Source organism: Sylvia atricapilla, chromosome 3 (assembly GCF_009819655.1).
Source record: "Sylvia atricapilla isolate bSylAtr1 chromosome 3, bSylAtr1.pri, whole genome shotgun sequence".
NCBI lineage: Eukaryota > Metazoa > Chordata > Aves > Passeriformes > Sylviidae > Sylvia > Sylvia atricapilla.
This window is the reverse complement of record NC_089142.1, coordinates 94987950-95014550: the sequence shown is the minus strand read 5'-3', so window position 1 is coordinate 95014550 and position 26601 is coordinate 94987950. Positions and strand designations below refer to the sequence as shown.

The 26601-nt window shown below is 39.9% G+C and overlaps 1 protein-coding gene across 1 annotated transcript; it reads right to left on the bottom strand.

Annotated features, from left to right (window-relative positions):
- Positions 1-83: 83 nt before the first annotated feature.
- On the bottom strand, positions 84-26559 carry IARS2 (isoleucyl-tRNA synthetase 2, mitochondrial). Its single transcript, XM_066316223.1, has 23 exons — positions 26341-26559; positions 25730-25852; positions 24762-24918; positions 23645-23793; positions 23495-23544; positions 23286-23395; positions 23108-23198; positions 22593-22708; positions 21364-21533; positions 20481-20571; positions 20130-20281; positions 19050-19210; positions 11781-11883; positions 11073-11166; positions 5671-5779; positions 4793-4895; positions 3734-3859; positions 3254-3385; positions 2546-2652; positions 1625-1770; positions 1280-1470; positions 568-712; positions 84-456 (listed from the first exon to the last, which is right to left on the bottom strand). Exons 1-23 carry the CDS (start codon positions 26542-26544, stop codon positions 302-304), a joined length of 2985 nt encoding a protein of 994 aa, XP_066172320.1. The 5' UTR covers positions 26545-26559; the 3' UTR covers positions 84-301.
- Positions 26560-26601: the final 42 nt, after the last annotated feature.

The window sequence follows — 26601 nt, the reverse complement described above, 5'->3', positions numbered from 1 at the left end:
GAGCTGCTTCACTGGGGGTTTTCTCTTAAATGGAAGTGAACTTCCACAGAACACAAGTTACTAAGAACAAGTAAATCAGTCAGTTATTTTTAACCACCCTTTTTATTAAGCTGAAAAGTGATATACACAAGGAGTGTATATATATATTTATATATATATATATACACACACACACATGGTTCCCCAAAATGCATGATATTCCTGCTCAGGCTGGGGCTTAAGCATCTGTTTCTACAGGTTCCAGTATGCAGACCTGCTGCTTCAGCCACTTTGGAGCAGCTTTTGCATAGGCATTTTGTCTTCACGTGCTCCCCTTTCCAGCAGCAAGGACTTGGAGGCACCGTGGGCAGGGAGTGCTTGAGGACTCGGCCGTGTATCTCCTGCAGCGAGGGCATTTTGCTTTGGCAATGGGTCGGGCTATAACTTTGTATGAAGACTGTTCACAGATGTCACCACCTGCCAAAGAAAATGTCATTGCTGAGAGAGAGGCTGGAGCTGTAGGTAAGACTCAAGCCACAAACAATCTTGTGTTGTAGTGCAGGAGCCTGTCAGGAATGGTTCTCTTACCTTCCAAGTTAATCAGAAAGGTTCCTTTTATGATGTTTGCATCTGAAGGCGTTTCTTTGGGGAACTCGCTCAGCAGGGTTGTCTGGGAAGCCATCATTATCTCATTCAGCTGGGAAACACTGGAAGTTTCTTCAGCCTGCAGTGCCTGGAGGACAGAGAACTTTCAGACTTGGAACTTGCTTTTGTTTCTCCACACCACCCATTCAATAGAACACATACAGAGTTCCTAATCAGAGTGGATGGTTTGAACCATGAGTCTGATTTACTCCTGCCAGGAGCAGGAGGACAGACTCGAACTGTAGTGTCCAAGAGAAAGTGGCCTGATGGCCAAGCAGCTACCCATGAGCCAGCATTCTGCTCTCCCAAGGGACAGCCAGCAGCATCCCACCTTAGAATGCTGTATTAGAACATTGCTAGCCGGGTGAAGGTGATCCTTCTCCAAAAAAACACAAAGCTGGTTTTTATTGTCAGGGTGGTTAAGCACTGGCACAGGTAGCCCAGAGAGCTGGCCAGGTTTCCATCCTCAGAAGTATCCAAAAACCAACTGGACAGAGGCCTGGGCACCCTGTTCTAACTAAGCCTGCCTGAGCAAGGGGCTGTTGGGAGGCTCCAGCAGTGCCTTCCACCCGCAACCCCTCTGTGCTTCTCTGGTGAGTACAAAGCAGAAGGAAGTTTTCACACAGACAACACTACTCTTAGTTGCATTTTTTACCTCCATTAATTCAAACAGCAATCCAGGCTCAATGACAATGATGACTTCATATTCCAAAGCGTTCTTGCCAGAGATGGACCCAAGGAAGGAGTCTCTCATTGCACATGCACCTTCTATTGCTTCCTCAATGCCAGGCTTCTTCCATGCTGAGCTTGTGTTAATCCAGCCAGTACGAAACACACCCTCTGAGTCTTGAAAGCAAAACAAAAGCAATTTTTATTTTAGTCTGAGTCTTTATGAAATGTATAATAAAAAAGAATGGCATGTTTCTGAAACTGCAGCCCCCGTAAGTGTGCAGTTAAACAGTGCACTAAAGGAATGGCTCAGCAGTGCTGCGTGCTTTACCTTTCTTGTAAGGGATGTACTGGAAAACCTCCTCTGCCAGGTGGGGCAGGATGGGTGCAAAGGAGCGCACGACGATGTCCAGAGCCTCTGCCAACACAGTCTGACATGAGCGCCGCTTAGGATCCTTTGCTTCTTCACAGTAGAGCCTGCAAGACAGCAGGGAGAGCTAGGAAGTGTGCCTAGGTTGATGTTTCTGCACAACACCCACACTTTTGGGACTGCCACTGGACATACAAAAGTGTGACCCAGCCAGCCTTTCTAAGGAAAGCTTTTCTGGAGTGCCCTTCCCTAGGCAAGCACAGTGGCTTACAGACAGGACCATCTGCAGTCACAGGAAAGGACATTCTCTACATGTTAATGGGGGAAGAAAGAATCTATCCTCAGGAAGCTGAGCCTGCAGCTGTCAGCCCCTTTCTCTGGTTCATCTATAAATCTCAGCACTGGGGCTTTCCTTCTCTTCCCCCCACTCCTCCTTTACTCACATTCTGGCTACTGAAGATCAATATAACCACCCCCCACCCACGAAACAGCTCTGCACATTTACACAGGGATCTGTCACAGCCTTAGGATTCTTTTACTGATCTAAAAAAACCATAAATACATTCAGCTGTACAGCTAACTGCTCAAAGCCCTTCCTCCTGTCTTCCCAAATTCACATCCTTTCTGGGTAGAAATACAGATCCAAGACTGTCTTTAAATATTTATTTGGTTTTAAATGTGCTCGTTTGATCACCTTTTCAAGTGTTCAGTACCACCAGTGGACAGAAGAGAGCACAACAATGACAACCACGTAGCTGAATGCACTCAGAGGTCCTCTGAGGTACCTGTGTTCACTCAGCATTCACCTGGAACCTTATTACCCCCATCTCAGACCCATTCCTTTATTTTTTTCCCTTTTAAAGGCAGCAGGATGGAACTCACCTGTCCTTGATCATGCTGAAATAGAAGTTAGACAAGCTTTTGGAACAGAATGCTTGCAGCAGTCGAACAACTTTGCTATAATCATATTGTTTGTAGGCTTCTGTAACCTGGGAGAGGGAGGCAAGAACAATGCATTGGTTTGCATCACACAGCATACAATGACAGCCCCTGATAAACTAAACTTAGAGTAAACGTAATGAGTGGCACGAAGTTGGCAGAAACTTTGAAAGGTTGTTGGAGAGGAAAAAAGTCAGTTAATAGTTAGGCCAAAGAAATAATTTCCATTCAAATTTGAATGGAAAGAAAAGGGGAAATCCCAGACACCCTTCCCGTGGTTTTAGCAGAATGGTTCTGAGTGACAGAAATGACAAAGCTCTGTCCAATAGCAAATTCCAAAAGCTCTAGTTTTTAGTTTGGTTTTCTTTTTTTTTTTTTTAATATCTATCTTTAAGTATTTTCAGAGACTTCTAATTCAAGGCCTTGGGCAGTGAGTGAGAAAATCTGGTTCATGTCCAAATCAAGTTAAGAATGTTAAAAATCTTCCTCAAAAATTGAGATGGGCTTAAGGGAGTGTACAGTGGGTTAAAGGATCCTTTGTGATTGTAATATATGCCTGCTTGACACACACACTTTACTCACACATCTAAAGAAAACATAACCAATGGAAAACATTACACATGTGTTCATCTAAACACAATTCCCCCCTACCTTGCTGCCATAGTCATGCAGTAAGTGCAGCATGTATTGATCCACTATGTACATCTCTGCAGGGGGGATGGAATCTGTCTCTGGATTGAAGCCCTCCACGTTTCCCAGCATGAAGCGTAGCGTGTTCCGGAGCTACAACAACCCGGAGCAATTAAACGTTATTAGCCTTGGTAGGTGAAACACAAAATGCTCATATTCTGTCATTAAATAAAACTGATTACTTTTCAAAATGACTGTTTGAACAGTTACAAAGGCATCATGAAGAACACATGGGCAAAGGACCTACAGAAAAATAAAAACTGGCTGTTACCAAAGCACAAAGCTGCGAAATGATTCTTCTTTTTCTCAGCACACTTAACTATTTGACCCACAGCTGTAAAAAGCAGTAGTACCTCCCTAAATAAGCTTGGAAAAGCTTTGCAGGCAATACACAGAGGACCTGTTGTTGGGATGAACAGTGTTGGCTCTGGTGGCTCTTACCTTGTTGATGTCATCCCTGGCAGCATTGAGCACCACGGGCCCAATCAGCACCTCCGTGAAAACATTGGATTCTGCCACCCACCAGCGGAGAACGTCGGCACCGTATGGAGGATCCTTGGTGTGATCCTGAGGAGACAGGAAAGCACAGAGCCATAGTCTATCTCCAGCTGGAAGGGATTCATAGACATCATCCAGCCCAACTCCCTGCTCCTCACAGGACTACCAAAACTCTGTCCATGTGCCTGGAGGCTGCTGTGGTTGGAGTTACTGTTGAGCAGGGCCACAACCCACGCCTGCAGCCCTCTGTGTACAGGCAGTGCTAGAATCCAGGTAAGCTGAGAGAAAATCATCTGCAGCCTTAAACCCTTTGAATGCTTATCAATAAAACAGCAATGTTAATATCTAAAACTACATAGGTTTTTCTTCCCCTTCAGACTGTTTTCAAATCTGAAAATGGCTTTTCTCCTTTTTGAAAGAACAGGAACAATTGTGTGTTTTAATTAATCAGATAAGGAAGTGATGCAAGGATTGATTCTTTTGTCTAGTAAGCTGCAAAATCTGCTCAACGGCCTCAGAATGAGCAACAGCAGGACTGGGGAGGGAAGGAAATTCAGAGCACCACCAGCAATGCAACCTTCCTGACCATAGAATGGAGTTTTCAGAGTCAGTAACAGCATGAGAGCAGGGAGCCTGCTGAGGTGCAACTGCAACATCTGACTGCTCCACTGTCAACCACACATGGTAGGCTTCAGTCAGTTTGGCAGCAGAGGTTCATTATTTTAATTGTTTTTTTTGGTTTCTATTATTCCTCTTCTCCATTACTCCATCAACACTGTAAAAAGGCATCATCTACACCCTCTGCATAATTTTCTCTTAGCAGAGAACAAAGGTGAGGGGTTTTCTTGCACTACAACACAACTCAAGGTTTTCAGTCCCACCAAATGGAACTGCAGTATAGCCAAAGAAGAGTCTGACAGAGTTCTGCCACAAGACAGCTGCAGAATCTGGCAGTGAAAGGTTGTGAGTGGCAGTTCTGAGAAACTCAGGAGCTTCACCTACTTCGCCTCCATTGATGACAACATCAGGGTCAACCACGTTGCCAACAGATTTGGACATCTTCTCCCCTTTCTCACCAAGAGTAAAGCCATGAACCACCAGAGTCCTGCAGGGAAGATTTTAGTGACAACAAAATCCCAGGGAAAAATCTATGCTAAGAACAGATTTCTAATGAGGATATTCTTAAGTCAAAGCACACAAGAACCCCCCTGTTTTGGTGAGCCTGAGGCTTCATCCCCTGAGTTCAACCAACCATGAATATACCCTGTATATCCAAAGAGAGCAAACAACTTTATTTTCCTAATTTAATTTTGCTGTGCAAGCAACAGATTGTTTAGATATCCACATGTATTTCAGATTAATTAAAGACTAAAATGTTATTTACTTTTTAAGCCATACATCTCCCAAAATTGCACAGCCTCCTTGCAGCTGAGCCACATTCCCCTTCCCTATGTTTCCATCTTCCAGGAGATAAATGGTGTGCCACAGCTCCAGCAGAACACAAGCACACAACTATTCCTAATTCCCTACAGTCTAATGCTGAATTCACAAGTCAATGATCCTGGAAGATTTGCACACTGCACTTCCCAGAAAATTTCTTTCATAATGGGAATGGGAGAGATAGCAAAAAGCCAGACTTGTATCTGATAATGCAATTCCTAAATGATTAAGAATGAAACCATTATTAGAATTATGATAGAAAAAAGTTAAACAGTAATTACAATTTAATATGAGAAAAACTTTACAGTGAAAATATAGGAACATGAATCAGATACTTGATACTGGTTTGATTTCTCTTGTTTATACACTACTATGCACACTTCTAAAAGCCCAATATTCAGTAAATGGACTAGAAATGTGTTTGCAATGCACACACTTACTTGTATGGTGCTTTTTTCCTTGCTGCCACACTGGTTAAGAGAGAGGACTGAAACCAACCTCCCAGCTGGTCTTTTCCTTCAAGGTATGTATCTGCTCTTTGCTCTGCACCTTTAAAACCAGAACATTTTATTTGAAATATCAGGCCTTGTATCTTAAAACAATTAACACACAAAATCTCTGAAGGTGATTAGTAATATTTATTCTGCTTTTTAAACCCCGTGGGTAAGTTACTTTTTTCTAAATGGTGTGTGGTTACTTAACCATGATACAAGGGATTCATTAGTATCATGATTTTTAAAAGAATCCAAAACTTGCCACACTCCAGAATTTAACAAATAATTTTTATTTTAAGTTTGCTGTCTCTGAAACTAAATAATAAATTATGAAAAGAAGCTATCATGCTCAGATTGCTTCACAGAAGTTCTCACAATACTTTCCAAGTACTCCTAAACAAACTGGAATATTCAAGAAAAGTTCACATACTTTGGAATTAATAAAAATCTATGCCACCATCTGAAGCTTCCCCATTTGGAATTACTCAGGGCACAAGGCACAGAGGTAACATGCCCAAGCAGCCCATGAAAGTCATTTACAGAGGAGAGCAGGAAACTTTGGCAGTGACCACAGCTCACCTGTGACAGAATTTACATTTTTGGTCACTGGTGTTTCAGGAAGATTTAAAGTTTTGGGAAAGAGTTAGGACAACATGAGAAACAAGAAAGCCTGTTGGGAATAGAGGCATCTGGAAAAGCCTGGCTTCTTTAGCTTATTCTTGTGAAGGCTGAGCAGAAATATTCCCTGTAAATACACACACAGGAAAAAAAAGAGGAATGCTAGGGAAGAACAAGTGGAACTAATGAGTACTTTAGAGGAAAATGGTGCTACAAGGCAGGCAGGGTATTAGCTGACTGCACATAAAAGGCAGAAGAGCAAACCCAGCTATTCCACAGGGTTGAGAGAGGACAGCACAGTTTAAACGGCTTTACTGGTGGAATTCAGTCACTGTACAAAAAGGTACAAAACTTGTTGACTCAAGAAGTCCCTCCTTGTCCTAAGTAATCCCAGACAGGTCACCAGAGTGAGAACAGAGTAATGTGGAGCACAGCAGAACATGCAAGTCAAAGCCTACAAAGGTGCAAAACCATACACATATTTGTCTGGAACTTAGTTTTGATTCTACAGGTTGATGATGTTGCTTTCTCAATATTTGGACAGAAATTTCTCTGCTCAATTTTTGTTCACTATCTCCTTTTTTCCTCTTCCTAGGACCCCTGAGAAAATGTTTCTTTCTGCTGCTGATACACTTGATTTATTTGTCTAACTTAATGGAAGTTTCGATATTTAGATCCATCCTGTAATAAAGGGAAGTTCAACATTACAAAGGTCAAGGCCACACAGTTCCAGGTAGCACAGGAAAAATGTGTGGGTGGATATTATGGTTTTTACACATTTGCTTATTCATTCAAGGAAATCTGCAAAGAGTCTGGGGGTTAGAAGTACAGTAAGGAGCAGCCTTGCTATTAAAAGACTGCAAAAATACTTGTGAGGACAAGATAAAAAAGAATATTTGTGTTAAGGAAGACAGTAACATTAGAAAATCTGTAACAACACATTTGTTACTTACAACTAGTTTACTAGCCACTGATTTTAGAGAAGTGAACTTTGCATGGAAATACCAGTAGTTAGAACTTAGAGGAGAGAAGAATTTCAACAAACTGATTACAAACAGCAGACTGGATTGGGCTTTTCTGACAGGAACTAGTACATCTGGCAAGCTGGCTACTGGTGCTTGCACAGTTAACAGAGGCTTGAACATTTTATCTGCAAAATACAAACACGGGGGTTGCATATACAAAACCTGCCTTAGAAGTAGCTCTTCTTCCTCGGTTTTGTTGAAGTTGTGATTGTTATGTTTAAGTTCATTAGAACAGTGCTCACTTTTTTTTTTTTTTTTTTTTGTAAATGGAGAAGTATGTCCAACAACCCCAAAGAGACTTTTCTGTTGTTTATTTTAACTGAGGTATATAGTACATAGGTCATTAAAGAGAATTACAATTTATGATCCTTCTGGTTTGGATTTCAAGATTCCATATCTTTGATCTTACAGACTTTGACTTTTAGATTAAACGTATTGTATTTTAATGCCAGGAATGAACCAGCTAAGATAAATTCAAGCCTCTCAGTCAGCACGAAAGTTTAAACACTTAGATAGGCAAGTTGTAAAATAATTACATTCATTCAGTTAAACATTAGCCAATAAGATAGGGAAAAAAAGCTACGATGTTAAAAACTACCATCATTGCAATATCCACAAAACTGTGGGTAAAAAGCTGTGTGACTGTTACCGGTGGCAAATCACAACACAGTAAAGTCCAGTATGCATTTTTACATGAAATAGTTTAAAAAAGAATCATCTCAATGTTGTAGTGAAGATGGCACTCTGCCAATGATGAAAATGTAGGTGAATTTTAAGACATTAAAGAGTTCTCTTAAATGGATGTTCCAGAAGGAGCTACTGAAATGAACTCTGTCAAAAAGCTGAACTTCAAGCAAAAGACCAACACCAGAAAAAGTGCTGGGCACCACAGCATTAAGTATTTAAAATTAGCACAAACTTTTACCACACTTTCTTTTTGGAAGCAGTGGATTAACACTCTTCTACCTCACAGCAGCTTTGTGAAAATGCAGTTATCCACGTATGAAGCATTTAAGCATTTGGACTTAAATTTTAATATTGCATAAAACAGTTCTTCAAAACAAAAAATATTTGAGGCATGTGTAGCAAGAAACAAACAGGCTGAGAGGGCACAACAACAAACTTTTCAGTGAAAATATGTTAGGCAAACAGAGCATTAACAAAGCAAACAGCATCCCCAGGAAACTTTAGGGGCAGTGGGATTTCCAAGAACGTTGCACTTGTAGACCTGCCCTCAGTGATGCCAGTGAGTGGTGTTTATTTCACACACGGTCTACTTCTAGCTGTACAATTCTGGATTTGTGACTAGTAGCCAAATCTGATTTTACCGTGTAAGTTGCCCCTTCCTACCTGCCACGCTGCTGATGTAGAACAGTTTGGTTAATCTGTCATTTAGCTACAAGTGGTACCTTAGGCACACCCAGGCTGTAAAAAGGAAGCCAACCATAAATTAATGGAACAAAAGCAGCTTTAAGCTATGTCCATCAGAAATAGGCCCAGTCCCTGGAAGGAGATGCAGCAGGGCAAGCATTAGAAATAAGACTGTGCAAAGGCAGAAGGTAATGCAACCTATGATTTACGGGCTTGGCTGTCACTGAGCAATTCCTTTAACCTCATCCAGCAGAACCTCTCTTCTAGCCCGTCTTCACCCCCTTCCCAACCTGTGGCATTTGCTGGCAGCAATCCGTGTGGCCATCAGCTAAAGGGATGAATTTTGTACCAACTACATCTCCTTTAGTAAGCTAGGACACAGCTGGGTCAAGTGCACTGAAAACTAAGGCCCAAGTTCCCTGAGTCACAGAGCTGCTGGAGAGAAGGAATTATTTTCACAAAACTGGAACTGACAGGGAAATCTGTAACATCTGTTATTCCTGCTTGTTACTAACAGATCATTGATTCAGAATTTTCAATAACTTGAGTTCAGGGTAGAGTAAAACAAACATTAGTCTCAGTTTTAGCCATCTTTTATATCCTGCAATTTCCCTGAAAGTAACTCGTGCTGTGAAAAAATCTCTGCCACCAACACTGACATCAGAAGGCAGCAACAGCCTTGGCCATCACTCATCTCCTACCACAAAATTAGTCCCTCTCATTATGACATTCTCTAAGCAATCTTGGATTTCTCCATGAATTTAATCTTTTCTCCAGGAGTATTTTGGAAAGTAATCCCACCCATTAGCCTGCTTGTAAGCCGTGATGATTATTGTTGATATTGGAAGAAGTTCTGCAAAAAGCTTTAAAAAATGGAGTGTATTTGGGAAATAGATGACAAAACTCTTAATTCAACAACTTCTCTTGCAAAGTTTCATAAAAGGTGAGTTAAACCAGTAATGTGGTATGAATCACAGACTGTACTTCATTTCTGGCAGTGGCTAGAACCCCACAGAAAAAAGGTAATGCAATTTTTGTGTCCTTTCTGAGAATAAACAGGGTTAGGAGGTTCTGCTGGTTAGCCAGTCCACAGCTTTTACAGCAGTGAGGCCACTCCAATTGTGTCACACAGCAGAAGAAGACCCCTTACACACAGCAAGCTCCAGCAAATTTCATGGAATGAGAGGACTAGGTAGTGAAGAGGAACCTGTAATGGTTCCATGAAAGTCTGTACTGTGATAACCCCAATATTTATTATACATTACAGAATTCATTTGGGAGCTTTACACAAATTAACAATTAAACCAGAGTCTTGATTCTGCTATTCTTTATGAAAAGTTATCTCCCTTACACTGGATTAGAGGTAGCCTTTGCAGCCTGAGGTGTTCAGCCCTTTAATAGTACAAGTCTGTAACTGCATAAAATACCACTACTTTGTTATACCTTTCAAAATCAAACCAGAAACATTTTTAAAGAGCATTTTTAAACATTTTTAAACCTCAATGTATGCAGAAGTCTTCTAGAAAATTAATGTTTGCTGATGGTACTGGTGCCTGACCACGTTGCTAAGAAATAAAACTCTGGTACTAACGTGTTTTATAATTCCACAAGATTGTTATCATGCAATTGTGTACAGAGGGTTTAAAGTCCAACAGACTTGATGTATGGGACCAGACTCCTCCTTTAGAAAGGACTCCTGACTTTGCACTATCCTCCAGGCAAACAGTGTATATTTTTCATCTTTTCATACAAATATCTATCTGCTACCTGCTGACTAGCAACTACTGGCAGAAGGAGCCATAAATAGCATATAGCAAGTATAAATATTTTAAGCCATAATATACTGCTTTAGTTATTGAAAGTAACCAAAAGTGGAAAAAGCACACCTACGCTTTTAAATTGTAAAACTTACTTAGACTGAGCAGCTGATCTCAGTGCTACTCTGCTTCAAATAGCACAGACAAGCAGAGATTGTAATTTGTTAACTAAAAACAATTTAAGAGTTACCAACTAGCAGCAAAGTAGTTGTCTGTCTGTGCTATGACACTTCTCCACTCAAAACAAGTATGATATGATTAGCAGTTACACAGTGCAATCACACAGCAGAATCATTAGAGCAGAATATTAGAAAAACCTCAACTTTAATTATGCTGAAAATGAGTTTGCCAACATTAAATCCTTATCTTTACAAGCAAAAGCAGCTTCACAAGTCACAGCCAGCTTGCTGCTGGCATAATCTGCCTCAGTTTTGCTGACACCAACGCTGTCACACAGAACACTTAAATTTTGTTCTCCAAATATTTTTAAAAAAGGATCAACATAGGAATTCTTTACCTTCCAAAACATGAGCCCAGGAAGTTCCACTGTCAAACCAAATGTCTAGGACATCCTGTCCCTTGACATAATCCGAAACATCATGACCACCAGCCTATTGAGAGAACAATTATTAAATAATGCAAATAGAATACTCTACATCATCAATGCTTTTCAAAGCTAGAAATCAAGCAAATTTGGTTTCTGGACCAGTTTTGTACAGGTTCTGTTACCGACTTGGTGAATGAACACAAAACAATGTAGATAATTTTTGACAAGAGTTTTCAGATAATTACTGATGGAAACCCAAGGTAGGACAAGGAAAAATTACAGAGAAAACCTCAGATGGCACAGTAACACTACAGCTTAAGTACACAGTTGTTAAAGAACAATAAAAAGTTAGGAAGAACTAAATAAAATTTCTAATCCATCTTAATGAACAAGACCTAATACATATTTGGACTCGTAATTTGGTTAATTAGGATGCCACTTTCCTCCTGATATAAGAGGAGGGGGAGGATGGAGATCTCTGCCCTGAATTAACAGCACAAACCCAATTGTGTGTATTCTGCCCCACTCAGATCTCACTTTTTGAATACTCCTTTCACAAGATACCTTCTCATGAGGGTACAAGACTGAAGAGGATCATGGGAATAAACAAAGTTTTTCTATTATTTCCCATCACTCAACTGTCTTGAGCACCTGCTGTACCTGAAGTCAGCAGTTTACCTTTGCCACAGCCTCTTTTGACAGGAGTTGTTCAATGGGGAGGGCCCACCACGCATCTGTCCCTTGCTGCTCCACTATTTTGATGACATCTGTGATGGTTTCACTGGGTTAGGAGGAAGAAAAAAGGGGTTTATGAATGGAGGAGTTAACCACCCCTTTCCACAAGTATCCCAGACCAAAGCAGTGAGAGATGCTGATACACAGACCAAGCTATTAAGGACCTGTGATTTTCCAGCTTCAAATCCAGACAAGACTTCACAGAGCTTCCTGCCTGTATTAAAGACTTTCTATTTCTGCCTTCTGAGATGGGAAGATTTGTACAACATACAAAAACCCACATAGATTCCAAACATCATCTTCTGCAAATACTCCATAACTGGGGCAATCAGAAAAGATGCCAGCAGCTTGAAAAATTCTCAAATCCATTTTACTCGTTATTTATTGACCTTGAATTTAAAGAAACTGCACAACTATTCCCCCTTAAAATGTCTGCTCTTTTTGACAACAGGTTTATTTTTCCTACTGGATACAGAGACCTTGAAAACTCATGTGGAAACGAGTGAGTAAATGACAGTTTTTCAAGTAGCATACATATATATATTAGGCTTCCAGTTGCCTGAATTCCCCCATTTTAGCAATATATTTTTAAAATTGTAATAAATATATTAGTCCAAGTAATGTAAGAAAATTGTGCACCCAGTAGAGGAGTGATAATAAACCATTCAATGTACACTCTGAATGCAATCTATGAGTTCATATTATATAGCACCAGACAGGACAAAGGTCTGGTGCTATGTAATAAACAGATATTACGGAAATAAGAAAAATTTAAAAGTTAACTAAGCATTTTTCTGATCTGAACAGATAAGGCAATCTCAAGGTGTGCAGTTCTGTGCCCTATTTATGACACATTCAATCCTTGGCCCCAAGAGGTAAGGCAATGGGGAATTGATTTTTAATATTGCTTAATGCCAAGTCTAGACATAAATTACAGTATCTTAAAAAATCAAAGAGGATCCCCACACACTTTGTCTTTCTGATTCACAGAGCACTTGCTGAAGAGGTGATTTTTAAGACATCTACTCTCTTTAAGGAGATCATCATGACCTGCCAACTTCAAACTAAACCTGTTGTGTTACCCAAGCCATGAGAGATTTGTTTGTAACTCAAGAAATGAAGATTTAATCAGTTACTTAATTTCTTGACACATTATTGCAAAAGTAAAATAATGATCTAGCATAATTATCTTGAAAACAGAGAAGGCAGATGATCTTCTTCAGTCATCACTTGGTTTTGTGTTTGATTTTCAGCACAGTATTTTACTGCACTGCTAATAAGCTGAGCTACCAGGTCACGACACAAGGTGCAATGGCAAGAAGAAAATCCAATTTTGCTCTTGACTGCTCAAGTTGCAATGACAGAACATCAATTTTGTATCAATCAATCAATCAATCATCAATTAATCAATTGACTTCTCAAAATAAATTCCTGTAGAACATCCCAGCAGGTTCTCTGCAGGGAAAGGCCATTAAGCAGCAACATTCAGACATGGACATCCAGCTGGCACCACCACCTTTCTGCCCCTTTCAAACCAGCACAAGCATCACCCACCTTCCACTTCAATGATGGCAGGGCACAATTTATGGCTTTGTAATGTATCTGCTAACATTTATCTTGCTAAAACAACACTGAGGAGCTCCAGTTCTGAATGGTATCACTTTTTTCCAGAAGTACTTGCACAGAGGCCTGTTTGGCAATGCCTCCAGTTGTGAGAGTGTTACTTCTCCAAGACAAAAGCAACCAACAACCCCAGTCTTGGTACAATTCTGGCAGATAGCGGATGTGCAAGCCTTATGTCTTGCCTCCTTTACCCTAAATCTTCAAATTCAGAAAGCTTGCAGGAAAAAAATAAAAAGAAATTTGTCTCAGCCCAGACTAAACTATTCCGCTGAATTAGTCTTTTGCATGATCAGTACCTTGCACTGACAAAGCTGGATTGACACCCTGACCTTTAGTGGTGATACTGCAGCACCCAGCATTTCACAAAAAGCACTACACAATATTATTTTTCACTCTTTGCCAATAGATTTTTTCACCTTGGATTCTTCTCAAATGCCCTATCAGGGTTATATTTGAAGACAGTTACAGATAACCAGTTGTCTTCATGTGAGGATTTCAAGAGTCTCTCCTGAGTTTCAATGTCTTCCTCTCACTGGCCAAGTCTTACCCATGGAACTCATCAGCAGAAGACAAGAGTAGCTAAATTAAAAAGAGGATGATTTACCCTAAAACATGTTTATTACCATGTAAAATATTTGTGTATGTTGAGTGATTCATATAAGAAGTATTTCAGTGCTCAGCTAATGGCTCTGGCCTCAGTGAGAGGCAGAAAAATTCTCTGATCAGGAATCATACCTGCAATTAGTACAGAAAAGCTGCACATCCTGTAAAGTGCAAAATTTAAACAGGAACTAAACCTGTCTTCCACATAACCTTTTCATATTGCAAATACACTTCAGTGGAGGGACAAACTCCAGTGATGAATTGGTTTTCAACCTACATATTTTAAAAATATTCAACAGGTATTTCACAGTATCAGTATTTGGAGGGATTTATAAATGTGATAAATCCAGCTATAGACCAAAATTAACATATAGAAATATACTCTTAAGAAACTATTTTTTTCTTTCCATCAGAGGTGGGGGAGGAGAAAGACAAGAAGGAAATCAACCCTTGCTATTACTCTCCCTTGGGAAACCATAATAAAATGCCTGCCTTCATTTACAGTAAGTATTGCCAATGTCACACAAGTTGTGTACCCTTGTAGATACACCATTCCCACAAAATATACTATGGGCTAACCTTTTATCAAGTATATTGCTATGCAATGCAAAGATTACACTATTAATTTATGAAGAGCAGATTTTGAGACATTTTTGTAACACAAGAACCAACAGGTACCATTATGCTACAGATAAAAGTTTTCAGATAAGCAGAAGGTCATATTTGTGTTATCAATTACTTACAAGAAATAAGGAGTCAAGGACTGTGAAGTCAACTTTTTATTGACCAATATTCTCAAAATTCTATCTTAGTTTCAAATCATGTTTAAAAAATATTATATTTTAGCAGTGCAAGTTGTTGTTTTTTTGTTGTTTTTTTTTTTTTCCCCTAAACAGTGTTTCCCTACAGAATAGAAGTGAACATTAGCAAGCATTTTATAAGAGGAGGCAGTTCAGATGAAAAATTTTTAAACAAATCCTTTTTCCTCCTACAGTTTAAAAAACACAAGAAAAACACAACCCCTGTACTTGTCCCTGCTCTTCTCACAGGATTCTTATGGTTAATTTTACTACAAGAGAGAAATAACTTTATTTAAGGTATTTAAGGCATTGTAAGGAGCAAGATTTTTGCAAAGTTCTTTTCTGTAAGGTGCAAGTGAAAACCACCTTGCTCAAATAACTACTCATCACTTTATAATCTGCAGCCTTCAAGGTGAGCATGATAATTCCCTGAGTGAGCCATAAAGGCCATTGTAAAACTTTGCCCTGTATTCAGAGGCTATCTGGAAGAACTTGCATTACGTGTCCCTGCTATGCTCTGACACCCCTACGGCAATTCACGCTACCACGGCTCCAGCCAATCACCCGGGAGCCAGATATTGATTGTGCTGCACACTTATTTAATCTGTTAACAGAAATTAGGCAGCATTAAGATACAGTCAGGAGCAGAAGAATACAGAGCCCTGATGTTCTCTCCATCTCCTTTCCAACAGCGGCGAAGAGGGAAAGTTATCTTCTGCTTTACAAGAACGTCGATACTACAGCTGTAAGTATTTAAGGGATGGTAAGCTGCTACTAATTGCAATTCACTGAAATGTCTTATCATTTTTAAAAACAAACTAGAGCACAGGACACACTTCCAAAAACATACTGGATTTTTCTTTTTCAGAAATTTAATTTACATGTTAATCAAAGTCACAGGGAAGCGGAGAAAAGTTGTGAGGCATTAGAACAATCTTTGCAATACTACTATTTACTACCAATATCTGAGCAGTGAATTTGTAAAGCAGTTATCGCAAGAGGCCAGATTAAAGTTTGTATCTCACATTTATTACCTGAGCTGAGCTACTACTGGAAATACAATTCTCACATTTTAGTTTTGGAGCTCTTTCATCTTTTCCATGAGTTACAGAGTTTCTTCTAGATGAGGAATGTTTTCTCTTGAAATGTATTAAATGTTGAAAGCTGTCACACAGTGGAAGCAGCTATTTGTGCATGTACTCTAAATTATTCACAGTCCTTTTTCTCCATTTATGCAGAAAAATTCCACAGAATCTCACCTCTATATTCTTAGTGAAGATGGCAATAACGAAAAAGTGCTCTCTCTTTTCTCTATCTTTCCTACAAGGGGTACTTAATAATAATTTTTACACTCCTGGTCACAATATGATGCAGCACACTCCACGTAAAAGAATTTAAACATCATTGGCATATTAAATTTCTAACCATAGATGACAGTGTCATTGAATCAAAAATCTTATGGGGTTATGGGGGGGGGCACAGTAGCAGGGAGACTCATGGAGATCCTGCATCAAACATTACAAACTACCTCTTGGTTTTTAAAAGTTAAAAAGACTGGATTGTGGCAAAAAAACTGATAGAGAAAGTAGTTCCACCTTGAAAGAAGGGCTTTCAGCAGATTTTCATGTGACAAATTGAGGGACAGCTCTCAGAGGGAAACTGCAATTTATTTTAGGGACTTTTTTTTTTTCTTTTTACAAGTCTTTTTACAGGTGATACATGAACAAGATCACTCAAGATCGACCACTGGTGCTCTCATATGTAACAGCAACTCCATGTGGACTACACTGACTTCCAGTGGAGATGCTGTTACTTTTGATAGTCACTCAAAAACTCTACAGCAGCTGCTACTTACTGAAAGGTTGTTTATCCAGCATTCAAGTTATAAACAGCTCTTGTTTTGAAACGCAAATTATTTCCTGGTGTTTTAATTATATTAATTATTCACATTGTCTAAGTATGAAACTTCTTTAAAAGTATGTCAGCAACCTGATGGAATATGATTTTCAAAATGGTAATGCAAATGTAACAAAACAATCTTTTTTCGATAAGAACTGGTGTCCAGGAAAATGACCTATGAATTGACAGACTGTCTTCTGCATTTGCCTGTCACTTCTATAGGCCAACATTCTGTGCACCACTACTCCAGTTACAGATGTCTCTTACAGTTACTTTCACAAATATTTAAGTTCGAACTTTTTAGAATATTTAATGACTGCTTTACACTTCCTTGGAGAATTCCATCAAGAGTAAGTAAAGTAAGAAGTAAAGAGTACTGGCTACAAATGAGTGTCTGAAGCTGTGAGTCAAATGAAATAAATCTCTTTTCAATCATATTGAATATGTCTGTTTTTTTCCCAAACGTCTCTCTTTATTCCCCAGATCAATTCTACCCAAACATGCCATGCTGTGCCTTTGTCCACTCCCCTATGAGTCTGACTGCTGGGCCAACACCTACACACAAAGCTGGAGGTGTTAAGCTATGGCAGAATTTACCACATCAAAATGCCACGACTGCCTCATTTTGCACAACTCCAGGAATAGCCTCACACGGCTGGAGCACTCACAAAAGGCAGCAGCTCTAATACAGGTCACAGCCGTTCAAGGTGATTTTACTACAACCTAAAGTGATTCCCACACATCTCTGCTTTCAAATGTTTTCTGTCCCAGCTCCTCAGCACTCAGAAGGAACCCTTGCTTCATGGTGCCCTTCACATTTGAGTGCCAGCTGCTGGACTGGCTTTCATGACACTTTCTTTCTTCTTAAACTACATATTTAACCATTTTTAAGCAACCCACACACACTCAAGCCTACTCTTCAACCAGAACAGAAGAAGTATTTCTCAGTAGTTTTTTTATAGACACACACACACACTTTTTTGCAGGTAAAATGGTTTTATACACTACAAACTCCACACCCATTTACTTCCTGATGTGTGCCTGCATTATCCAGGCACTATAAATGACATTGTAGCTATTGTGGTCTTTTCTCACAGTTATTGCCTACAGTGAGAGAGCCAAAGTACATCTCTCTGCACCTACACACCCAGTCACACCAGGTGAAGCTAAGGACTACCTGTCTAAAGTCCATTCCCTGCTCTCCACACCCTGAGCCTCACCTACTACTGTCTACTATCTACTGCTTGTGTGCCCAGTGCAGCCTCTGGAAAACATGCTGGACTCCTGCAGTACATTTATTCAACACCAGAATAAAAAAACAATGTTCTGCAGCAGTATTCAAGTTCATTTCCAGCTGTGAAAGTTTATCATTAATTTTCACAAAAGGTTGTAAGGTTAAAGTGTACAAAACTGACTTACATCAGCATGTCTCAAGGCAGAAAAAATTATGGAATTAATTCAATGAATGTGGAACTCCACAATACTCTTTTTATGAAATCACCTCTTAGAGGGCATTCAAAACTGAAAACCTCTGTTCCCCAAAGAAGTAAAAGCAGAACTCTATTACTCCTTACAGGACAGAAAAGGATCATATTGAGTTTCCTTGTTTTAAAGCATAGCTTGGATTTACTCTGTATTATGTTGTCTAGAACTCCTGAAATGCAGTGTTTGCAATATCTGGATACTATTAACCAAAAGGTGGCAGAATCAGGCCAGCATCTGAAGATCTGGACATATCAAATCATATAGCTAAGGGTCATACTTGAGGCTGGTCTTCAAAACCTTCTAATTTTGTTTTGAAACAAAATGCACTTATTTATTCTGCAACCAATGTGCAACCAATTATTCCTCTTCAGATCTCATTGTCACTTAACTGCAAAAGGCTATTTTGACACAATACCTGGACTGTTCAACATACAGTGCTACAATTACAGCTGCCATCTATTCTAACCACAACTTGCATTTCACTGCTTGCTTAAATGGAAAGGCCAGTCATGACTGTCAGCTCATTGAAGATGAGGGATGAAAGCAGCAATTAATGTCAAGGGGAGTTTTCAAGTAACTCAAGTATCTAAGTAAATTGATTCCTATTATTTATATACAAGTCACTTCCAACAACACGTTTTTGCTTGTTCTAACTTACAGCTAAATTAGGTCTGTGTATAAACAACTACAAGTAAAAGCAGGTATTCCTACTTGAAATAATAAGTTTTCTAATATCATAAACAGCAGCACAAGAGACAGTGCTCCCTCTGTCACTGCTCAGTGCCTAAGGCTGGACAGGTACCTGTTTATCAAGCATTCTCCTGTGCTCTTCTGATAAAAAGCAGGAATCGGGACGCCCCAGCACCTTTGCCGTGAGATGCACCAGAAGGTCCTTCTGTCCAACATCTCCAGCATCCTGTTCACTGCAGATGTAGGGATCACCTTCACTTTTTTCAGCACATCCTATAAAGGAGACACTGAACTGTTGAACATGCTTCAGTTTTCCCACAAAGAATGTTTATGCTGCCAGTAAAATGTGGTACAGATCACTTCTCCCATTCCCAGTACTGAATAACACATTCTCAGGCAATTGCCTGCTGCTCTTCCATAACTTAACCCCAGTTCTCTGACTCTAGCAGACATGCCCTAAAAATGAGTTAAAAATGGCATCAGTGACTCACCCTGAAGTTTAAAAGCTGACTGTATCTTCTACTGTTGTCTACTTTGCAAACCTACCTTGATACAAACTGTAGTGGGCTACCACTCACTCCCAGCCCTGCAGAGTAACCACCATATTTTTATCCATTCTAAATAAAGATAAATATGGAATATACACCTCTTGCCCTAATTAGAATAAAATCACTGTTACCCTAAGGTGCTGGTCTGAATTTTCTGTGTGGATTTACATAACTTCAAAGAGCAGAAGACCCCAAGCTTTAAAGTTATTTAAAATAGGACTGTGACAAAATTAACAGGGCAGCAAACGAAGATGTCTAGCCACACAAGGCTAGTCTAACATAAACCAGGTAATTTTAATAGTGATAAAATTCTCTAATTAAAATTCTCTTCTAATTTAATTCCTTGAAACATAATATTTAAAAAAATATTTTAGGGAAAAAAAATCAGCAGCTCCAAGAAACTTCTACATCTGTAAATACAATGAGCAAATATACTAGTCAGTGTTGCTACCCTGGATGATATCAACATTGACAAAAAAATTGGTAACATATTTCACTGCAACAAGTAATTAACACTTTTCAACTACTGTTCATAAACCCTAGAGAAGAACATATTCTAGAGGGAGCTAGAGCAACATGTTTTTGCTGATTCCAAACAGCATCAGTTGTCTTCAAGTGTCTCATAAGAAAGCAAAATTACATACCTGTGCTGCAGCCTTCACATCTGCTGTGTTTACAAACCACTGTTTGCTGGCACGAATAATCATTGGTTTTTTAGTCCTCCAGTCATAGGGGTAACTGTGCACGTATTTCTCCTCTTTTAACAAACTCCCAGTTGCTTGAAGCATCTTAATGACTGAGAGAAAAAAATGAGGCAGGACTGAATTTTAATTTGAACATGTAGCTGCTGTTAACCTCAGTCCTTTCCTTAATCAACACTTCGCAAGAAATGTCTCATCCATATTCAAAATACAGCCAGTTTATACAAACTCTCAAAATATACCTGCAGGACTGTAACTAATGAAGTAACAAATGGTCAAATACGAAATACTCACCAGCCTCATTCCCTTCTTCAAGAACATTCTTGTTTTTAAGTTCAGGACCTGCTGCTTCTGTAAAACACCCACTTTCATCCACAAGGCAATCCTGAAAATAAATTAATAAATTAGTCACATCAATGAAATACCCCATGGCAATTAATTATCATTTTGGTATTCAAAAGTGAGTTAAATACTCTACTGGGTGACTCCTTTCCTGATGAATAACAAAATATTTAAGTACACTTCAGATGTAGTGAACTGCAATTTAGTAATCTACCAGGCAAGTGAATTTTAGGTGTCAGAAGAAATGAGCACCATTGCATTTGCACACGTACCACAACTATCATATATCACAGTCACTGGTATTTTAGTGACTTTTCAAATAAACAGTGCAAAATAAAAAGCAAACCTAACTCTCCCAATCCCCCATATCCTAAATCTTCATCAATCACAAAATGGCCATGCATAAGTGAGCTGTATTTATGTATGTGTTTAAAACAAGCTTTGCTGAAACAAAAAAAACCCTAACAATTACCTATATAACTGGTGACTTACTGATCTGAATGTAAAAGACAATTCTGGGTAGTGAGAGTCAATATCTGAGAAACATTCTCTGTGTTCTCCTTTAAAAAACAGAACCACACAAAAAGCAGAAAAATTTGATGCTAACACCTCCCTCTAAGTTTTCATTACCAGAAGGAAACTTTTTTCTTTTATCCTGATACACATTTCTTTAAGGTTAGTCTTGCATTCCTGCAGGCCATTAGCGATACTCACGCTTCTGTGAATGCTTCAAAACATTCTCAAGTTTTATGCACAAATTAACACAAATCATTTTCGGGGCACACATTCAATCAATTGCAGGAAATCAAGAGCAACAGGTGAAAAGATAAAGTACCGTGGGCAGCTGATGGTGGGAAGCTACGCTGTAATCTTCCATACCATGAGCTGGGGCTGTGTGAACTAATCCTGTCCCTTTTGTCATTGTCACATGATTTGCAGGTAACAGGGGAGAAACTCTGCCAGGAATGGTGGGATGAGCACAAGAACCATCTGCCAAATCTGCACCTGAAAAATACAAACAGAAGATAAAAAAAATAAACAGAAGATTGAGAAGCACAATTCACGTGTTCCGCTTCTTTTATCAGAGAGCAGAAAAAACAAGTGGTTTAAAAAAAACACTTTTAATTAAAGTCCTGCTGAAAGTCAAGAATCACAGAGCTTAAGGAATATGCAATGACGAAATGCTGTTCTCAGAATGATTTTCTTCTAGAAGGAACATGTTTAAGAACTGCTATCACACAGTTATGAACACAAATACAGAAAAGTAAAAAACTTCTGAATAAATGGGAAGTTAAAAAGAACATGTTCCAATACGAAATTTCTTTTTTAAAAGGTTCAACTCCATTCCTCCTAGATGTTATCTGTAAAGCACATAATTCAAAAAGATTCAAAAAGGTGGAAGCTGTGAGAATAAACAGCCCCGGTAATTTCATCATTGAATAAAAACAACTCTTCCTCTGAAAAGAAGGCATGGAAAAACAAAGAAAACAAAAAAATCACAGAAACAGATTCCTCACCTCCTTCACAAATGCATATTTCCAGCACTGAATCACAGATAGAGGCAAATGAATAAAGCTTACCAATGACACACTAAATCCCAGCTCATGACACTGAATCCCAAGCCTGCCTGTTAAGAATTGCCACTGTGCAGTTCGTTAGGATGCCAACTCAACTGCTTTAGTTTGTCCAGAGAGACAACAGCCACCTAGTCATACACCTCGACAGTCATACTTGTAATTAGCCTCCTCTTGTCATCAACAATGGATGGAAAGACAAACTGCACTCAATGTAATTAAGATTTTGATACTGAACAGACTTGCACTCTACATTTCATTTTTCCAAGCACTATTCCAGATTTTAAAATTCATTTGAATTCTATGCATGATAATTTGAGTTACAATACACCAACAGTAAATCTGACAGACTCCTTCTTCTCTTTGTACTATTTTAATGAAGCATATTCTGAAATTATAAACACATTTTAATCCATCAAAACTGAAGCAATTCTCAGACACCTACCAGCAGATTTCTGAGCAATTTAAGATTAACAATATTAAAACCTACCTTTACATGTTGATATAACCTCAAACTGTGTGTCCAGAACAGCAGCTGTAGATTCAACCCTGTCTGCAGCAAGGATGAAGTGTTGTCCAGTCGTCACACATTTCACAATAGAGTATCTGCAATGCAAACATGCCTTTGTGATACTAAATAACTACAAACACCACAAAGCTACTAATCTGTGAAATGCTGAAATGCTTCATCTCTAAAAGACAGACAAGTATGTTTTACATGTCCAATTCACACATTAATCTAAAAAGTTTCAAGGTAACCTTGCCTCATGAAGAAGAACTAATCTAATAAAAAATCAGACAAAACAAATCAGGCAGACATTAAAGTATTAGGTCTAGAAAAAAGTTTACATTTGCATCACTTAAAAACACAACAGAAACACCCCAAACAAAACCCAAAAAAGATGCTTAAAGTAAACCGTAATGTCAGTCCAGAATGTTTTGATTTTGCTGCTAAATAGCAGTAAGGACTGACCCAGACAACTGAACCAAGTGAAAGACACCTACGCTGAGTCTGGCATGTAACAAACTGCTTGGTTGGCTGGCACAGTCCAAGGTTGCGTGGTCCAGACTAGCACACTAGCAGGGGATGATCCATCTACAGATGTAAATTAGAAGTACTTTACTCACAATTTTAACAAGAACCAAAGCTTTCAAAGTCTCTAAAGCTACAGAGAAGCTGTACCTATCACAGGAGTCAGCTTGGGCGGCGACTTCAGCAGTGGAAATTTCACATACACGGAGCGACTGACGTGCTGCTCGTTGTACTCCAGCTCTGCCTCAGCCAAGGCTGTCCTGGCACACATCAAACACAAGTTACACACTGCAACATCAAAAGCTATTGGCACCCTTGCTAAAATTTTAAAGACAAAACAGTAAGTTGATTTTACTTACTTTGTTGAAGGGGACCAGAACACAGGTTTATAGTCTCGATAAATTAAACCCTAGGGAGGACAGTGATGGGGGGAAAAAAAAAGTTAGGGGGAACAAAACTCATGAAAAATCAATACAGACTTCCACAGAAATTCAAGAAATTTAACATACCTTATCATACATCTTGTGGAAAACTCTCAGCTGGTTTGCTTCATACTTTGGATCAAATGTAAGGTAGCAGTTGGCCCAATCTGCCATGACACCCCAACGGATGAAGGCAGATTTCTGTTTCTCAATTGCTTTTTCTGCAAATGCTCTGGCTGAAGGGAATGGTTCCATTAAGCACATGGTTTAGCATACTAAGATCAATAAAATACTACTTAAAATGCACTATTGATTTTTTTTAGTAAAGCCGGAGCTGAATGCCGTGAACCTATGCCCTGTTATGGTTCAAAATACACACATTTCAGATTGGTTGTTACAAAAAATGACTGCAAAGAGTAAACAGATCCAGGAGTGGCACTTTTTCACTAACACAGGAACACTAAGCACATGTCTTTACACTACAAACTTTCTTCTTAAGAAACACGGGGGAAATATATATTGTTAGGAACAAAAAAGTTCTCAAAATCAGTTCTCAACATAAAACTAGTAAGAGTGAAAGTTAACTCCCTCTGTTGATGCTGATGCAAAATTTTCTAAGTAACATACATCTGAAAATAAGTTAGTCCATTTCATTACCACAATTTCAAATTAAAGCAGTTTCAACTGCTCATTACAAAAAGCTTCACAGCTGAACAATGATGACTTTCAACCCATATTGTACTTGAAATTATTTCTTCAAAACAGTTTCCATATAATGCAGACTTTCTCTAAAAGGATCCCCCCTATAGTTTTGTAGGATTGTTAAAAACAGTCAGTGAATACATTCCTACTTGTGATACTGAGCCAAGCTGTCCTGGAGCCTGACTTCTACATGCATCATTTCAGTTCCTAATCAAATTCTGCCTTCAAAAACCAAAAGGATGCTGATCTGATAAACAGCAGCTTCCTGCCACTATACAGTTAATCAAAGCAGACACCCAAATCCACTGCCCTCCTTTTGTTTATTTTAAACGAGGGTCAATGCTCTGCATGCCCATTACAGCAATAAATGAAGCCTGTGTGAAATTATCCCAATTCATCAGATTCCAGCCTGTCTACTTGGCAAATACCCCCAGTGATGACAGAAAATGTCACCAACAGCTAATAGAAAAGGCCACAGAAAAGTCTAAAAGCCTTTATTTACCTCTCTGCCGAATTTCCATTGGTGAAAGATTTTCAGCTCCTCTGACTTCTGACAGTGCCTTCAACTCAATAGGCAATCCATGGCAATCCCATCCTGGCACATAATGCACTTTATAACCTCTCATCACATGGAAGCGATTGGTGATGTCTTTCAAAATCTGAAAAGCCACAAGGGTCTGTTATCACTTTAGCTCCCCCATGTGGAACAGCCACATTTGTAATTAAGCTCCTCCTGTTTAAAAAATACAAGTATCAAAAGCTGCAGGATAAATTTATATTTAAGACCAGAGAAGCTCTGGGTGCTCCGTGCTTGGGAGTGCTCAAGGCCAGTTTGGATGAGGCCTTGAGCCACCTGGTCTAGTGGAAGGTGTCCCTGCCCATGGCAGAGGGTTTGAAACCAAATCATCTTTAGAGTCCCTTCCAATTGAAACCACTCTGTGATCCAAAGACCCTGCATTTTTATTTTTCTTGCCTATCATTTTGTACATTGGCAGAATATTAGAGGACCTCTGATCCAAGGAGTTCACAACCAGTGTAACTGGCAAGTTTATAAACTTACAAGGCTTAAAGTGAACAAATCTGACTTGCTCTCATTTTTAAAACACTGAACTGGACCTACAGCACACTGCTGCAGCCCAGGCTCTGGCACTGGGGCCGTGAGAAGCTGTGGGTGACAGCTCAAAATCTGAGTTTTTCTCACTTTGTGGCCGGTGTAATGATGTGAATCTCAGGGCTGAATCAAAATGAACACTGAGCATTCAGCACATGGTATGTATACTGGGGTATGGTATCTATGTCAACATGGCAAAGTACAGCATCCATATACCCATAACCACTGGTTTTTAAAAGCCCCAACTACCAAAACCCCAAACATTTTAAAGTGTTACTGATTTAAATGGGAACGGAGAACACCGAGCACATGACAGCAAGTTTTTACCACTTCACAGGAATAAACAGGTAAATACTTACTTTGTTTAATGCATGGCCAACATGAGGGTCTCCATTGGCATAGGGTGGTCCATCATGCAGACAAAATTCCTGTTTTGTTTTCCTTTGCCTTTGCCATGAGTACAGTTCTGAAAAACCACATTTCTGCAGAAACAACAAGAAAAAGACCAAAACCATCACAAGTCTCTGTGCTTCCAAAAAGCCTGTATGTAAAATTTACAACAAAGGCAGACAGGCAAAAAAATTACACTTTTTTAAGTCTGCAAGAGAAGACATGAGTGGGTTTTAGATACGTAAAAGCCGAAAGAGAGGGAAATATTAGACCTGAGATTATTATCGTAGCACTAACTACCCGGACCGTCGCTACTCTCCTCCAAAACAAACTGTATCAAAGTTATGACTATCCAAACTACAGACACCTCAAGAACCTGAGCTTTTCTGAAAAAGACCCCGGACGGCGGGGCCAGGGGAGAGCCCAGAGTGGCCCGAAGTTCGCCCTGCGCGGCGGGACCGAACACAAACCCTGCCGGCCTCCCCGCCCTCCAGCCGGCCCGGGGCTCGCAGCGCCCGGGGCAGCCCCGCGCCCCTCCCGGGACTCGCACCCGGGGGAACCGGCCCGGCCCCGGCCGCACCTGCTGCGTCTTCAGCTCCGTCTCGGGCTGCAGCCGCCCCGGGAGCTGCGCGGGGAAGCGGCTGCGCGGCAGCAGCACCGTGTCCCGGTACCGGGAGTCCTCCCGGCTCTCGGCCGCGGCCTCCGAGGCGGCGGAGCGCGCCCAGCCCCGGGCGGCGCCGGCCCGGGCCCGCGCCAGCGGCGGCGCCCGCCAGGCCCGAAGCATCCTCACGGGCTGCGGCCGCGCTTCCGCCGGCGCGACGGGCCGCGGCAGGGGACACAC

Bases quoted from the DNA above. Each gene is read 5' to 3' on its own strand.
- IARS2 (XM_066316223.1), bottom strand. From the start codon at position 26,544: ATGCTTCGGGCCTGGCGGGCGCCGCCGCTGGCGCGGGCCCGGGCCGGC. The intron at 22,709-23,107 runs GTAGGTGTCTTT...TTTGCATTGCAG, and splicing joins TGTTACATGCCAGACTCAGC to ATACTCTATTGTGAAATGTG. The intron at 4,896-5,670 runs GTAAGTGTGTGC...TCTTCCCTGCAG, and splicing joins AGGAAAAAAGCACCATACAA to GACTCTGGTGGTTCATGGCT.